This window comes from Rhea americana, unplaced genomic scaffold (genome assembly GCF_003343005.1).
Source record: "Rhea americana isolate MKP2758 unplaced genomic scaffold, rheAme1 scaffold_163, whole genome shotgun sequence".
NCBI classification, from domain to species: Eukaryota; Metazoa; Chordata; class Aves; order Rheiformes; family Rheidae; genus Rhea; species Rhea americana.
The window spans coordinates 332,707-348,008 of record NW_028185739.1 but is presented as its reverse complement, the minus strand read 5'-3'; the positions used below and the strand labels follow the sequence as shown (position 1 = coordinate 348,008).

General features: G+C 66.2%; 1 protein-coding gene across 1 annotated transcript in view; it reads left to right on the top strand.

Moving 5' to 3' along the window:
* Positions 1-14,397, top strand: part of PIK3C2B (phosphatidylinositol-4-phosphate 3-kinase catalytic subunit type 2 beta) — a 14,980-nt gene extending 583 nt beyond the window's left edge. Inside the window, exons 2-33 of the mRNA XM_085300312.1 lie at positions 9-398; positions 857-957; positions 1,204-1,358; positions 1,551-1,671; positions 4,447-4,558; positions 4,649-4,728; positions 4,809-4,872; positions 4,966-5,112; positions 5,223-5,256; positions 5,615-5,810; positions 6,515-6,637; positions 7,263-7,430; positions 7,601-7,712; positions 7,790-7,932; positions 8,253-8,441; positions 8,694-8,787; positions 8,863-8,957; positions 9,042-9,222; positions 9,311-9,418; positions 9,536-9,628; positions 9,729-9,858; positions 10,134-10,270; positions 10,434-10,603; positions 10,787-10,943; positions 11,093-11,202; positions 11,385-11,586; positions 11,964-12,088; positions 12,189-12,306; positions 12,569-12,650; positions 12,886-12,992; positions 13,085-13,213; positions 13,412-14,397. Coding sequence (XP_085156438.1) covers positions 9-398; positions 857-957; positions 1,204-1,358; positions 1,551-1,671; positions 4,447-4,558; positions 4,649-4,728; positions 4,809-4,872; positions 4,966-5,112; positions 5,223-5,256; positions 5,615-5,810; positions 6,515-6,637; positions 7,263-7,430; positions 7,601-7,712; positions 7,790-7,932; positions 8,253-8,441; positions 8,694-8,787; positions 8,863-8,957; positions 9,042-9,222; positions 9,311-9,418; positions 9,536-9,628; positions 9,729-9,858; positions 10,134-10,270; positions 10,434-10,603; positions 10,787-10,943; positions 11,093-11,202; positions 11,385-11,586; positions 11,964-12,088; positions 12,189-12,306; positions 12,569-12,650; positions 12,886-12,992; positions 13,085-13,213; positions 13,412-13,600 — 4,362 coding nt within the window. The 3' untranslated portion in view covers positions 13,601-14,397. The remainder of the gene's footprint in view (positions 1-8; positions 399-856; positions 958-1,203; positions 1,359-1,550; positions 1,672-4,446; positions 4,559-4,648; positions 4,729-4,808; positions 4,873-4,965; positions 5,113-5,222; positions 5,257-5,614; positions 5,811-6,514; positions 6,638-7,262; positions 7,431-7,600; positions 7,713-7,789; positions 7,933-8,252; positions 8,442-8,693; positions 8,788-8,862; positions 8,958-9,041; positions 9,223-9,310; positions 9,419-9,535; positions 9,629-9,728; positions 9,859-10,133; positions 10,271-10,433; positions 10,604-10,786; positions 10,944-11,092; positions 11,203-11,384; positions 11,587-11,963; positions 12,089-12,188; positions 12,307-12,568; positions 12,651-12,885; positions 12,993-13,084; positions 13,214-13,411) is intronic.
* The last annotated feature ends 905 nt before the right edge of the window (positions 14,398-15,302 follow it).

The following is a 15,302-nucleotide window of genomic DNA, read 5'->3' as shown; positions in this document are numbered from 1 at the left end:
GCCCGGGCTGGAGCTGCGCCGCGGCGGAGCGCGGCTCGCCCAAGGGCCCCCGCCAGGACCCCCCGCCCAAGGACGTGGCCGCGTTCTCCGCGCCCCGCGGGAAGCTGCTGGGGCGCCGCATCTCCGAGGAGGACCCCTACGGYCTCGCCGGCTACGGCGGCATCGCCGACGCCATCACCTGCCTCAACCTCAAGTCCACCTACGAGGCGGAGGTGCTGCGGGAGGCCGCCCGCGGCTGGAAGGAGGGCAGGAGCATCCTGGAGAAGGAGGCGGGCGGCAAGCCGGTGGCCCGCAGCAAGACCATGCCGCCCCAGGTGCCGCCCCGYGCCTCCGCCTCCCGCTTCGGCAGCCGGAAGAACCTGGCGCCCACCAAGGACCGCCGGAGCGCGGTGGAGCCGGTGAGAGGCTGCTCCGCCGGTCCCCGTCCCCCCCGCRGGCTGTTCCCGGTGGCCAGGGCTGCGGGCGGCTTGCAGCAGGGCTCGTGTCCCCGCTCTTCCCGCCAGCTCCTCCGACAGCTTGGGAAACGTTGCCAAGACCTCTGGAAAGAGATGCAAACCTCCTCCTGGGAGCCGGCGGCCGCCTTCCTGCTCCTAATACCCTTTCGGATTCGGGCTCCGTTAAACGGCGAGCGGGATTCCTCTCTAAGTGACCGGGAAGCCGCCTCGCTTGCGGCTCCCGGCCAGCGAGCGATGCAGCCGGGGCCACTCTGCCTCCTTGCTGCCGGCAGCTACTTAGGAAAGAGCATCAAAACCGTCTTTAGCGGTTGCTGCCTCCCCCCTCCCGCCGCCTCTGTGCCCCGGCCAGGAGCGATGCTCCGGCACGCCGCCGGCTCAGGGGCTCGCGCTCTGCCCCGCAGGTCGCCCCCCGGCCGCACTCCTTAGCCAACGGCTACGAGCTCTTCGAGGTCTCCGAGGAGCGAGACGAGGAGGTGGCTGCTTTCTGCCACATGCTGGACGTGTAAGTACCCGGGCGATGCCCGGAGCCGCTGCTGCGCCTCTCCCTAAAGCACGAGCCGGGCCGGTCGGAGCAGCGCGGGCTGCAGCCGCCGAGGACCTGCCCGCAGGCACCGGCACCCTGCGGCCGCGGCGGAGCAGCCCTGGGACGGGGACGCCCCGCGGCAGAGGCGTTTGCGGGGAGCAGAACGAGCGTGGGTGAGGAGCGAGGTGCCAGCCCGACCCCCAACCGCCTGTCCCCTGCCCGCAGGCTGCGCTCGGGCTACAGCACCCAGGACTATTCCCTCACCGGCTACGTGTGGAGCGCRGTCAACCTGAGCCCCGAGCACCTGGGCCACGGCGTGAGCCTGAAGGTCACGGTGGTGTGCGACAGCCTGCGGGAGCCGCTCACCTTCACCTGCGACTGTGAGTGTCCGGCGGGGCAGAGCCTCCTGCCCGCCGCCCGCCCGCGGCGCCCAGCRCGGCCCACGATGGTGCGGGGCAGGAGAAGACTCAAGCAACCACCGGGCAGAGCCTTGGGGGGGTCTCCACCGAGTTTGGTGGCGGCTGGTGGCCGTGCACGAGGCTCACCGCGCTGCTCCGGCTCCCCCCCCCCAGGCTCCTCCACCGTGGACCTGCTCATCTACCAGACGCTGTGCTACACGCACGACGAGCTGCACGCCGTCGACGTCGAGGACTTCGTGCTCAAGCTCTGCGGCCTGGAGGAATTCCTGCAAAAGTGAGCGTGCAAAGGGGTCCCGCGCGGGGACGGGGGGTCTGCGGGCTGGCGCGCCGGTCACCCCTTAACCGGCTCGCGCGCCCCGTGCGCGGCCTCGGGAGGCAGCGACGGGTGCCCCGGGGGTTTATCCTCGCGCGTCCAAGTGCGCATCAGGAGCCTCTTTGCTGCTCCGTTTCCTGCCTCCCGGATCAGCACGATGCTCTTGCCAAAACCAGCGTGTCAGGAGCATCTTTCTCAACCGCAGGACGTAAGTCACCAGCTGACCCCCACGTGCCTGCAGCGCGGGCCCGGAGAGCGGCCTGAAAATCAGGGAGCTGCCAAAAAAGCTCTTTGGAAGAGTTTTAGTAACAGCGATGTCACTTTGCGGAGTGGCCGGGCCCAGCTGTCCAGGCGGGAGCTTGGCTTCTCCGTGCCTGTTTTCAAATTGCAGAGGGAGGCTTTAAAAGGCCATTCCCAGGGAAAAGGCAGTGGGAGCGAGAGGGGCTTCAGGGGCTTTCCAAGGCTGCCTCGGAAATGCCCTTTTCTGCAAAGAGGGAAGAAAAGGGCTGCTTTTCCCTTCTCTTGGGAAACGCAACCAAAGCCGACATGTCTTTTCCTCGGCTCTTCCTCGGCTGTGGAGGAGCAGCCCGGGAGCTGCCCCAGGGCTGGGGCCCCGCGGCGGCCGTCGGGCCCCCCGTGCCGGCYGCTGTCCCGCGGGGCGGGTTAAGCGGGGAGGGAGGACGCCGGTCGCGGTTGCAGCTTTGCATCGCTGGAGCTGGCGGCCCGGCCGCGCTGCCTGGGCACGCGAGCTGGCGGGCGGAGAGCAAATGCCGCTGCGGCCGGGGAGCAGCCGCCGCGCGGGGCGGTTTGGCACGCGGGAGGCAGATCCAGGGAATGACTCTCCCAGATCCACTGCAGTTTTCCAGCACGGAAAGCAATAAAAGCTTTCTAARCCTCGGGGCTATTTCCTGTTGCTGAGCCGCGGGGAGCGCGCGGGAGCCTGGGGCCGCTGGCCGGGTGCAGGGATGGGGCTGGGCGGTCGGAGCGGCGGCCCGGGGACTCCCGGCTCTCGGCCGCCCTCCCCGGCTCGCTGCTCCCCTCCTGCGCTGCCTTTAGCCCGAGGAAAACCGCACTTCCAGAGCGGTTTCTGCRTCCGATCTCCCCAGAGCTCTCCCCAAGGCCGGGTGCTCTCTGGAGGCAGGGTAGACACCACGCACGCACGGGCACAGGCAGCATTTCCAGCTGGCTCCGTGCGGGGAGCCAGCTCCAGCTCTTGGAGAGCTGCCCCGAGGCCTGGCGTTGCAGCCTGAAATCCGTGGGAGCTTTGCCACTGCCTTCGAAAGCCGCAGTTTTAGGCCCTAAAGGGGCAGCTGGGAACAGCTCAGCACGGGAGCGCCTCCGTAACGGCACCGCGTAGCCTCGGTGGAGGGCGAGCAGAGCTCGGCGGAGCCGAGCCGGCGGTCTGGCTGGCCGGCAGAGGCGTTTGGGGGCTCGCCCCGTCTGCGCTGCACGCAGCTGCGCAGCACGTGTGCATGCACGCGCGTGCATGCCGCGGGTTGTGCGTGCATGCCATGGTGTGCGTGCAAGCCGTGGGGTGTGCGCGCATGCCGCGGGGTGAGGTTGCACACTGCAGGGTGTGATTGCACACCACGGGGTGCAATTGCACGCCACGGGGTGAAATTGCATGCCATGGGGTGTGTGATTGCACACTGCAGGGTGTGACTGCATGATGCGGGGTGCAATTGCACGCCACGGGGTGAGATTGCATGCCGTGGGGTGAGACTGCATGCCATGGGGCGTGCAAGCTGCTGAGTATGCAGGGACACGGGAGCGTTTGCGCAGACCCGACCCACTGGGGCTGCCGGGAAGCACCGGCAGGGCCGGGCTGAACRCAGGCAGCTTGCAGGGAAACGGCCCCCGAAGGCACAGCGGGAGCAAAGCTCCCGCGGGCGCAGCGCACACCCCCGTCCTTGCTGCGCTTCAGCTGCGGGGCTTTTCTCCGTGAATGCTGCCGTTGTCAGCAAAAAGATAGTCTCTGTTTTCTCTAATGAGCCTTAACTAGAAACAGCCTCTGTTGGAAAAAATGGGATTTGCATCAGGCCAGAAAACAGCACTCGCCGTGTCTTTTACAGGCTGCTCCGCGGCGCTGGTTTTTACAGAGATTCGCGCTCGGGCTGTGCAGGGGGAAGGGGCAAGGTCGGCTCTTCCTCACCCCGGAATCACCCGCTGCCTGCGGGATGCTGCAGCCGTCGCCCAGACCCCGAGGCCGGTTCGGCCAGGCCTGCAGTCTGCAGCGCTGCCGCGTGCCCCGGGGGAGGAATTCCCTCCCTTCTGCCCAATTTCTCCGTTCGGAAAATGGGTCACAACAGCCCCGTCCCCTCGGCGCGCCGGTCGCGGGGCTCCCCGCCGCGGCAGAGCCTTCTCCGCCTCCCCGCGGGGCCCGTGCCTTGTTCTGGCAGGGAACGGAGCATCCGGGCGCCGAGCGGGACGCGCCGTGCCCGCCGCGGCGCCAGCGAGCCGCTCCCCGGGAGCCGGCACGGCACGGCACGGCTCCGTCTCCCGGGGGGCCTCAAAGGGCCTTTCGGAGAGCCCCCCCGGGAATAAAGCCCTTTTGTTCCCGGCTTTTTTTCTGCRCGCGGAGGGGGTGCCGGAAGCGCCKTGCGGAGCCGGCCGAGCCGCCAGCGAGGAACGCCAGCCCCGGCAGCGGCGGGGGGTGGGAGCGGGCGCCCCGGGATGAATTTGCAGGCTTTTCCCGGAGAGGCTGCGGGCACAGGCGTCTCGCGYGTGTGCCCGCAGCCAGCACCCGCTGGGCAGCCACGAGTACATCCAGCACTGCAGGAAGTTCGGCATCGACATCCGCCTGCAGCTGATGAGGAGGAAGGCGGTGCGCAGCGAGCTGGCCAGGACGGTGAGCGCGGCCGCCGCCGGCGCGGACCCGGGCCGGCGGGATGCTCGGCGGCGGCCGGCTCTGCAGCTCCGCGGCGCTCTCCTCCCGCAGGCGAACGACGACCGGAGCCCCTCCACGCTCAACCACTACGTCCACCTGCAGGAGCGGCCCGTCAAGCAGACCATCAGCAGGTGAGGGGCGCCCGGGGGGGGGGGGGCCCGCTGCGCGCGCCCTCCTCGCCGGGGCTCAGCGCCGCTCCCTGTGCCCGCAGGCAGGCGCTGAGTCTCCTCTTCGACACCTTCCACAACGAGGTGGACGCGTTCCTGGCGGCCGAGGTGAGCTCCCGCGCGCGGGCGAAGCCGAGGCGCCGCGGCGGCGAAGCCGGGCTCTCGGCCGCCGCCGCCCGAGCCCTCCGCCTTGCCTTCCAGGGAGACTTCCCGCTGAAAGCCGAGCGGGTCATCCAGTCCGTCATGGCCATTTGCAACGCGCTGGCCGCCGTGGAGTCCCAGGAGATCACGGGAGCCCTCAACCAGATGCCCCCCTGCCCCTCCCGCATGCAGCCCAAAATCCAGAAGGTGAGCGGCGAGCCGCGGCGGCCCCGCGGCAGGCGACGCTCGCCGCCGGCTCCTCCTGACGCCGCTCTCCTCCTTTCTTTCTTTTTTTTTATTTCTTTTTTCCTCAACAGGATCCAAGTGTTCTGGCCAAGAGGGAAAACCGAGGTATTTCTATTCCCCTCCTCCCCTTCTGGGCTGAAGTTCTTGGTACTTTTAATCTTCAACCCCCTTCTGCTCAATTGTTAAGACCAAAAAATGGGTTTGCAACTTGTCTGTTTAAGGAAGGAGGGTTTCTCGAGGCAATGGCTCTCGTGTCTCCCGTAAATTCAGCCAGAGGGGAAGACTCAAATTCTTCCTCTCGCCCGCTCAGTCCCAGAGGAGCYCTGCCCGCGGCAGGACCCGCCGGGTCCCGCGCGCCCAGCCCCGGGGCGTCCCCACGTCGCCGTCCCGCGCGGGATGGCGGCGGGGCAGGGCGCGCGGGGGCCCCGCGGAGCAGCCCGGCTCACCGCTGCCTCCCCGCCAGAGAGGATCGTGGAGAGCCTGACGGCCTCCATCCTGGACCTGGTGGAGCTCTACTGCAGCACCTTCAACGCCGACTTCCAGACGGCCGTGCACGGCTGCAGGAAGCACCACCCGGTGCAGGAGGCCCGGCTGCTCGCCTGCCCCCTCTCCTTCACCGTCTACGCCACCCACCGCATCCCCATCACCTGGGCCGCCAGGTGAGGGCAGCGGCGCGGGGCACGCTCAGCTCCGCGGCCGGCGCAGCCCCGGCCCCCATCTGCAGCAGGCGCCGGGCTGGAAGAAGGGCCGAGGCRCCCCAGCCCTGCCGGAGGGCACGCTCGCGCCCGGCGGCAGATGGTCCCGTCCCGGCCGGAGCCCGGTCCCGGCGGCGGACGCGCCTTTGTTAGCGGCTGCCGGCGCTCGGCCCGGCACGGGGCCCGGCGGCGCCGCTGGCTGCTCGCGGGCTCGCCGCGGGGAGGGTGCACGAGGCGGCGGCGGCGGCCGCCCCGCCGGGGACCCCTCGCCTTTGTCCTGTCCTTAATGTATTCCCACTGGTGACTGCCTCCGAACAAAGCGGGTAGCCTGGGAAATGCCGGCAGCCCCTGACCTCCGGCGCCCCGCGGCCCTCCCCGGATTGTGGCTCGGCACCTGCCACATGGCGGGGCCCTCCCGGGAGACCCCCGTGCGATGGCATTCGCGGCGGCATATGGCGCTCCGGCGGGGAGGGGTCCCCACTCCGCGCCCCCCTCCTCCAGCACCGGCGGGGAGGAAGCGGTGCCAGCGCGACGGGCAGCCCCGGGCACGCGGGTGCCTGCAGCGGGGCAACCCCCGCGCCGGCTCTGCCCGGCCCGTGCAGAGCCCCGGGCACCTCCTGCGCCCGCCCCGGCGCCTGCCCTTCACCGTGCCTCTCCTCGCCTTGCAGCTACGAAGATTTCTACCTCTCCTGCTCCCTCAGCCACGGCGGCAAGGAGCTGTGCAGCCCCCTGCACACCAGGAAGGCCCACGTCTACAAGTACCTCTTCCACCTCATCATCTGGGACCAGCAGTAAGGAGCTCCCCGGGGGCTGGCGGCCATCCGGAGCAATGCTGCCTCCTCCTCTCCTCCTCCTCCTCCTCCTCCCTCGGGCACTCCAGCTCCAGCTCCGCGCCGTTCCCCGTTTCGGAGCGGTCGTTGCACCGGCGGTGCTTGGGCTGGAGGGAGCGCGAGTGTCGGAGGCGCTGGTGTCATTCCCGGGAATAGCGCTGGCTCGCGGCTCCGGCCCTGTGATCCCCGCGCCCGGGCGTCTGCACCCAGCTGCCCCGGCAGAAAGGGGATCTGCTCTAAAAATAGCCCTGGGAGCAGGCAGGGAGGCTGTGCCCAGCCCTTGCCGTGCCCGGCATTTGCACCAGGGATGGGAACGGGATAATTTTAGCAGGCGCCTGTCCCCCGTTCCCTCCTCCCCGAAGGGCACGGAGAGGAGCCGAGCCGGGGCCGGTCTCCTCCGCGCGGCTCTTCCCTTCGCCTGCCCGCGGGCAGGATGTAGCTCTCGCCGGGGGCTCCCCGGGAGCGCTGCGGGCTGCGAGAGGAGCCGCGGCCCCGGGTGCTCCGGGGCGCGGTGCCGGCGGCAGAGGCGTTTGCCGGCCTCGCCGCTGCCCGGGGCACGGCTGAGCCGCCCGCCGCTCTCTTCCAGGATCTGCTTCCCCGTCCAGGTGAACCGGCTGCCGCGGGAGACGCTGCTGAGCGTCACGCTCTTCGCYGTGCCCGTCCCGCCGCCCGGCAGCTCCTCCGAGGCCAACAAGCAGCGGCGGGTGCCCGAGGCTCTGGGCTGGGTCACCACCCCGCTCTTCAACTTCAGGCAGTGCGTATCCTCCCCGCGGCTGGACGGAGGGGTGGGCGAGGGGGACGCGCCGSAGGGTCCCCAGCGCCGGAGGGTCCCCGTCCGCGTCCCGAAGAGCATCGCTGCGGCGGGAAAGGCAGCCCCCCGCCGCCGGGAAAGCGGGGCGCTGAGCCCGCCGCTCGCTCCCGCAGGGTGCTGACCTGCGGGCGGAAGCTCTTGGGCTTGTGGCCGGCGACGCAGGACAACTCCAGAGCCCGCTCGAGCGCTCCCAACTTCAACCAGCCCGACAGCGTCATTCTGCAGGTGCGTCATCCTGCCGCCGCGCCGTCCCCCGCCCGCTCCCCCCCCATCCCCGGCTCACCCGCCTGCCTCTCGGCCAGATTGACTTCCCCACCTCCACCTTCGACGTGAAGTTCACGAGCCCGCCGGCGGCCGACGGCAGCCCCAGGTACGAGTTCGGCAGCCTGGGCGAGGAGGACCAGCGCAAGCTGAGGGAGGCGATGCAGAAGAAGTCGCTCTACTGGTGAGAAAGAAGTCGGGGGGACATAACATCGTCCTGCCCTGGTGGGACTCCACGCACACGTCCCTCCCCAGCAGCCCCGGCCGAGCCAGGCTGCCGTGCTCCGGCGCTGGCTGTAAACACGGAGGATCGGGTGTCGGCAGCTGCACCGGGACCCGCCGCCCCGTGCAGACCTCCCCGCTGAATTTGCCTCCCTGCGTCGTGTCGTGGCGGGGGCAGAGGGATGGGATGCCCCAGCCCCAGCCTCCGAGCTCTTGGGCCGTCCTCTCCCTCGCAACTGAGCTTGAACCGCGCGTCCGGCGCGCCTCTCCCCGCTGCCCTAGGCTGATGGACGCCGATCGGAAGCGGCTCTGGGAGAAGCGCTACTACTGCCACGCGGAGCCCAGCGCACTGCCCATGCTGCTGGCCAGCGCGCCCGGCTGGGACTGGGGCTGCCTGCCCGACATCTACGCCCTGCTGAAGCAGTGGAGCTACGTCAACCACCAGGACGCCCTGGGGCTGCTGCACGCCACGTAAGCCCCGGGCGCGAGGGGCCGGGGGCTGCGCCCGCRGCGCTCGGGCTGCCCTCCGGCACCTGCCCGCCAAGAGCGGGGAGGGCAGCGGTGGAAACGGGGTCAAGTCACCCCAGTGCCACCAAGTAACCCGGGAGCTGAAGGGCATCCGGGGCCGCGGCCGCTTTGGCGCGGTCCCCGGGGGAGCGGGCGCTCTGCCGAGGCCCGGGGCCGGCGGCACCGCTCTCCCGGTGACGCCCGCTCCGGCCGCAGGTTCCCGGATCAGGAGGTGCGGAGAACGGCCGTGCAGTGGATCGACTCCATCTCCGACGCGGAGCTGCTGGACTACCTGCCCCAGCTGGTCCAGGTGAGCGGCAGCTCCCGCGGTCCCCGGGGCACGGCCCGCCGGTCCCCTGACCCACCTCCGCTCTCCTCCCTCCAGGCACTGAAGTACGAGTGCTACCTAGACAGCCCGCTGGTGCGCTTCCTCATGAAGCGGGCTATCTGCGACCTGAAGATCACCCACTACTTCTTCTGGTAAGGGAGGTCCGGGGAGGCTGGGGCAGCGGGCAGCGACGGGGGCCACCGGCGGGGCCGGCCTGACCCCACGCTGCCACCCAGGCTGCTCAAGGACGGTCTCAAGGACTCGCAGTTCAGCATCCGCTACCAGTACCTGCTGGCCGCCCTGCTCTGCTGCTGCGGCAAGGGGCTGCGGGAGGAGTTCGACCGCCAGTGCCTGCTGGTCAACACGCTGGCCAAGCTGGCCCAGCAAGTGCGGGAGGCCGCGCCGTCCGCGCGCCAGGTGAGCCCCCGGGGCGGCGGGGACGGAGCGGGGCTGCCGCGTCGCGCCGTGCCGCGTCCCAGCGCCATGCATCCCCCCCCCCCGGCAGGCCATCCTCCGCGAGGGGCTGGAGGACGTCAAGCAGTTCTTCAAGGCCAACGGGTCGTGCCGGCTGCCGCTGAGCCCCAGCCTGCTGGTGAAGGGGATCGTGCCCAGGGTGAGTGGCAGCGCTGGACCCTCGTGGGGCCACGGAGCGGGGCATCACGGCTCGGGGAGACCCTAGCCCTCTTATCCCCTAACCTTAATGGGCTGCTCTTTCCTCTGCCGGTGGCAGGACTGCTCCTATTTCAACTCTAACGCCGTCCCCTTGAAGCTGTCCTTCCAGAACGTCGATCCCCTCGGGGAAAATATCCGGGTCATCTTCAAGGTGAGGCTGTCCYGCCAGTGATGCTATCCTGCTCCACAGAGCTACTCTGCTTTTGCCTGGCGTTTCCCAGGTCTGATCGGTCTCCCCTGGGGGTTCGCAGTGCGGAGATGACCTGCGGCAGGACATGCTGACACTGCAGATGATCCGGATTATGAACAAGATTTGGGTGCAGGAGGGGTTGGACATGCGCATGGTCATCTTCCGCTGCTTCTCCACRGGCCGCGGTCGAGGTAACCTGACATTAGGGCATCCTCAGGTGCCGGAGGCCCCCAGGGTTGTGATGGTCCTGGGTTGGTGATAGTGYTAGAGGGCCACAGCCTCTGCAGGTACCTGTGGTCCACCTTGGGGGCTGATCCCACCAGTCTGCCTATAGGAGCGTGGTTTTGTGGATTGCCACCAAACAGTGGCAGCTGGGGAGCAGCCGGGTCAGTGGTGAATGGGGCCAGGGTCTCTGCGCTGCCTCGAGTTGGCAGCACAGGTCTCACCCTCCTGTCTTGTCTGCCAGGCATGGTGGAGATGATCCCCAACGCTGAGACCCTGCGCAAAATCCAGGTGGAGCATGGTGTGACAGGGTCCTTCAAAGACCGCCCGCTGGCAGACTGGCTGCAGAAACACAACCCTGGGGAGGACGAGTATGAGAAGGTGAGGAGGAGCATGGCAGGGTCCCCGCTCTTCATACCCCCTTTCCAAGGACAAGCTACATCGCTTCCCAACTTGGAGGGTCCAGCAAAGCCCTGTGCTCATCATGTGGCTGTCCAGCCTTTCTCCCTGCCCTGGATGCTCCATCCCTCCCCTCCTCTTCCAGGCCGTGGAGAACTTCATCTATTCCTGTGCGGGCTGCTGTGTGGCTACGTACGTGCTGGGCATCTGTGATCGGCACAATGACAACATCATGCTCAAAACCACTGGCCACATGTTTCACATTGACTTTGGGAGGTTTCTGGGCCATGCGCAGATGTTTGGCAACATCAAGAGGTGAGAAAAGCCCCTGGTATCCCCTTTCCCTCTGCTTTAGCACCCACACTGCCTGGAGCAGAGGTTTGCCCTGATTTCGTAGGTGAGCCCCTCCATCCCTGGTGATGTCATGCTGTGGCCCCAGCAGTGGGTGACCTTAGTCACGCTAACGTGGCACTTTCTGTGCGTTTTTCCCTGGTGCAGGGATCGGGCCCCGTTCGTCTTCACTTCGGACATGGCGTACGTCATTAATGGAGGGGATAAGCCCTCCAGCCGCTTCCACGACTTCGTCGACCTGTGCTGCCAGGCGTACAACCTCATCCGCAARCACACCCACCTCTTCCTCAACCTGCTGGGGCTGGTGAGAGCCAGGAGGCCACGGGCAGCCCGCCTGCCCCTCTGCAGCACAGCGGGCACGGCTTGAGAACRGGGTCCCCCAAGGGCTGGTGGTTCTCCTCCCACAGCAAGCCCCAGCCTCACCTGCCCTCATCGGGTTGCTCTGCTCCCCAGATGCTGTCCTGCGGCATCCCCGAGCTCTCCGACCTGGAGGACCTCAAGTATGTCTACGATGCCCTGAGGCCGCAGGACTCTGAAGCCGATGCCACCACTTACTTCACCAGGTAAAGGACGTGGGTGTGCTGGCTGAGAGATGGGGCAGGACAGGACGGTGAGAGCAGAGACCTCTCGGTYGGAGGCAYGGGCACCAGCTCATTCTCAGCAGGKAGCTGGGCTCCATAACCTGGCACTGCAGCACCAAGAGTGGACGGACCCCTCCATGCTGAATGTGTGGCCTTCATCGCAGGTTAATTGAGTCCAGCCTGGGCAGCGTGGCCACCAAGCTCAACTTCTTTATCCACAACCTGGCACAGATGAAGTTCACGGGCTGTGATGCCCGACCGACCCTCTCCTTTGCCCCCCGCACGCACACCATCAAGACATCCGGCCGGATCCGCGACGTCTTCCTGTGCCGCCACGAGAGAGTCTTCAATCCCAGCAAGGGTTACGTGAGTTGGGAGGGTTAAAGCTACCTGGGGGCATCAGGCTGCCGAACCACTCTAAGGGACAGGGAATGGGACTCCTACTGATAGCAGCTCTGGTGCTGCAAGGGGAAGAGTCTCTCGTTGGTAATAATTAGAAGCAGACACGACTGCTGTGTCCCCAAGGAGGCTTAATTTAATTTCTCCCTTCCTACTCCTGTCATTCCTCTTAGCTGGTCCCTGCTCTGGTTCGCAAATAATAGCAAAGGGAACAACTTAGTCTCTAGCCTAGGACAGTTCTGTCCTGCTGCTTTTTCCCATCCCCATCCCTTAATGCTGCTAAACCCAGAGCCGTGTCCTTGCCTGGTGGCACCAGCTCACGTTACAGCTGCATCTTCCCGCAGACCTACGTGGTGAAGGTGCAGCGGGAGAGCCCGGGCGAGGTGGCCTTYGTGCAGCGCACCTTCGAGGAGTTCCAGGAGCTGCACAACAAGCTGCGCCTCATCTTCCCSTCCTCGCTGCTGCCCAGGTACCCCGGCAGGGCCATGTTTGCATCCGGGTGAGCGCGGGACCACGCGGTCCCTTGCCCCAAGSGATTCACCCACTCTCCCTTCGCTCGCGTGGGGCAGTTTCCCCAGCAGGTTCGTGATCGGGAGGTCACGGGGAGAGGCGGTGGCTGAGAGGAGGAAGGAGGAGCTCAATGGCTACATCTGGCACCTCATCCACTCGGCTCCCGAAGTGGCGGAGGTGAGGGGGGCACTTGGAGCGAGTGCTGGGCAGGAGAGGGCTGCTCTCTGCAGCGGCTTTTCCTCCTGAGAAGTAGGGATGGTACCAGGGATGCTGGGCCCTGCAGGGTTCACCCGGCCTAGGTGGGAAAGGCCCACGGGATCTGCTGAGGTGAACATGCTACGTGAAACGTCAGAGCGTGCACCGCACGCTCCTTGCGAACGGTGAGACGGGGCGATGCGTGGCCACCTCTGACACTGGTAACGGCCAACTTGCCTTGCAGTGCGACCTCATCTACACCTTCTTCCATCCTCTGCCACGGGACGAGAAGGCAGCTGGCATCAACCCGGCCCCAAAGCCTGCAGGTACCTGTTCCCACGCCCCATGGAGCAAAGGGAAGGGATGCCCCACGGCCAGGTGTTGCATCCCTCCCTGGCCTTTCTGAGCAGGACAGACAGACTGATGACTGCTGTGTGGGGCRGCTGCTCTCCCTACCCCATGCTTGGGTGCTGGTACAGAGCTCCCTGCCTGGCCACGTGGTGCCTGTGCTCACTGCCCACCCTCCGGCGCTGCTGCCATCCCTCCTCTTGTCCTTTCCAGATGCCACMTGGGCTCGGCCTGTGGGGAAGGTTGGTGGGGAGGTGAAGCTCTCCATCTCCTACAAGAACAACAAGCTCTTCATCATGGTGATGCACATCCGGGGTCTGGTAGGTGCCCGGCTCCTTGGAGGTGTCTCCCAGCTCTGASTGCATGTCCCACCACACAGCTAAGTGGGTGTCCCCACTCCTCTGCCCCACAGCAGCCGCTGCAGGATGGCAATGACCCCGACCCGTATGTCAAGACCTATCTGCTACCTGATCCCCAGAAGACCACCAAGAGGAAAACCAAAGTGGCCCGGAAAACCTGCAATCCCACATACAACGAGATGGTAGGAGGGAGTCTGGTGGGCCAGAATGGTGCCATGGCTGGCCAGATCCATGCTAYGGGTCTGGTAAAGGGGCTTGGGGCTTGGCTGGGAGCAGGCGTGAAGGTGTCCATTGGGGAGGGTGAAGGATGAGTCCACGAAGGGGGCTCTGCACCAGGAGGGTGGCCTGGCCTGAGGCCCTGCCTCRCTGTGCACCTGCAGCTGGTCTACGACGGGGTTCCCAAGGGCGACCTGCAGCAGCGGGAGCTGCGCCTKAGTGTCCTCAGCGAGGAAGGCTTCTGGGAGAACATCCTCCTCGGTGAGGTTGGCATCAAGCTGCGGGACCTGGACCTGACACAGGAGAAGATGGGCTGGTTCGCACTGGGCTCCCGGGGACACGGGACCCTCTGAGGAGCCTGGCGGTGGTGGCAGTGCCCTCAACCCATGTCCTGCCGGCGCGGGGGTCCCACTCCAGGAGTTGTATCCTGGACTGACGGACGGATTTCAGGGCCCGCCGGCAGGGGCCGGGGACGCTGTCGCGGGGACTTCGTTCTCTCTGTGTTTTGCCTGTAGGGACTGAGCGCTCGAGTCATGGTAGGCCCCTATCGTGACGTGGAAAGCTGCAGTAGACGTCTTCTTTTTTAAGTTTACCTTGTGTCAAGGGAGCAATGTGGGGGGGACGGGGTCAGGGAGGACTGCTGGGGGCCGTTCAGGGGGGGCTGTTTCTTCCTTTTGGGATATCGGTATTTTAATTTTTTTAATAACAATGAGTAGCGTGCGTCCAGACGGGGCTGGAGGCCTGGGGGCGGAGAGGAGACGGAGCCACCGGCGCTCGTCTCCTGGCCGTCCTCTCCCATCTAGCGTTGGAGCCGGGGAGCGCCCGGCGCGCGCGGCTCCTCCGCCCYGGGATGCAGGCTTGGTGCCTGTGGTGCTTTGTTTACAGCGCGAGCTCCGTAAACGGATGAAACGTTTCTCAGGATCGAGAATAATGAACTTATCTTTATATGAAAAAAAAAAAAGGGAAAAAAAAAGTTTTAAGTATTGTACCTAGCAGGGACGGAGGTTGGAGGGAAGCCGAGGGTGCAGAAGGACGCGGCGCTGGGCCGTCCCCGGCGGCGCGGGGAGGGCTCCTGAAGCTGGCTCCTTTCTGGCACTGGAGTCCTCCCGGCTGTAACACGGTGGCATTAAAATAAAGGAGATGAAATGCAGCAAGGGAGCACGCGGAGTCTTCAATCCCCCCTCCCGGAGTGTCTGGCTTCACCCGCGCCCGGCGTGGGGTGATCCTCTCCAGGCACCCTGAAAAACACGAGGGTAAATTACTATAAATAATAGTGCATTATTGCGCCTCTGGGCGACTCCGAGGACCGGTAAGGCTTATCTGACTGCTACCGCGCCAAGGCTGTTCTAGCCCTGCGTAAGATCTCGTTTGAGCAAAGACGGGCTGCAACCTAATTCTGTCTCRTCTTCCCCATGCCAGGGAATATAGTAATTTTTCCCTGGACTGTAATTGCTGGATATACTGACTAAATGCACCCACACTGAATTGAACATGAAATAGCTTAATTACCAGTTAAAATGGTAATTAATACGCCATTGGGYGTCAATGACTCCCCACTAAAGGATGATTGCAGCCTACTGTCACAACCCTAATATTGTGCTATAAAAGCAGCTAATTGGCCTTTTCCCGTCCACATGGACGCACGGGCCTGCGGGCTGGACGACAGGTTACAGCGGCTGCCTCGGCTTCGCCTGGGAAGTTATTTTAGCGGGCGCCGCTTCGCTGGGTGTTTTTCCCAGCCCTCACCCGGCGGCTGCCCTTGGCCCGCGCCCCGCTGCCATGGTGACCCGCCTTATCGCTGTTTGCCTGCAGCCTTGCCCGCCGCCGATAACCGCGGCACCTGCGGCTCGTCCCACCCGCTGCCAGATGGAGGGCCAAGGGCAGCCAGACTTTCGSGGCTGGAGGGTCCCGTCCCCCCGAGGGGTTGGGGGGGGGTCCTGTCCCCTCGGGGGTTGGGAGGTCTCGTTCTCCGGAGGCTGGAGGGGTGCCGTCCCCCCTGGGGCTGCGGGGGGTCTCGTCCCCCGTGGGGCTGCGGGGGGTCCCATGCCCCCGGGG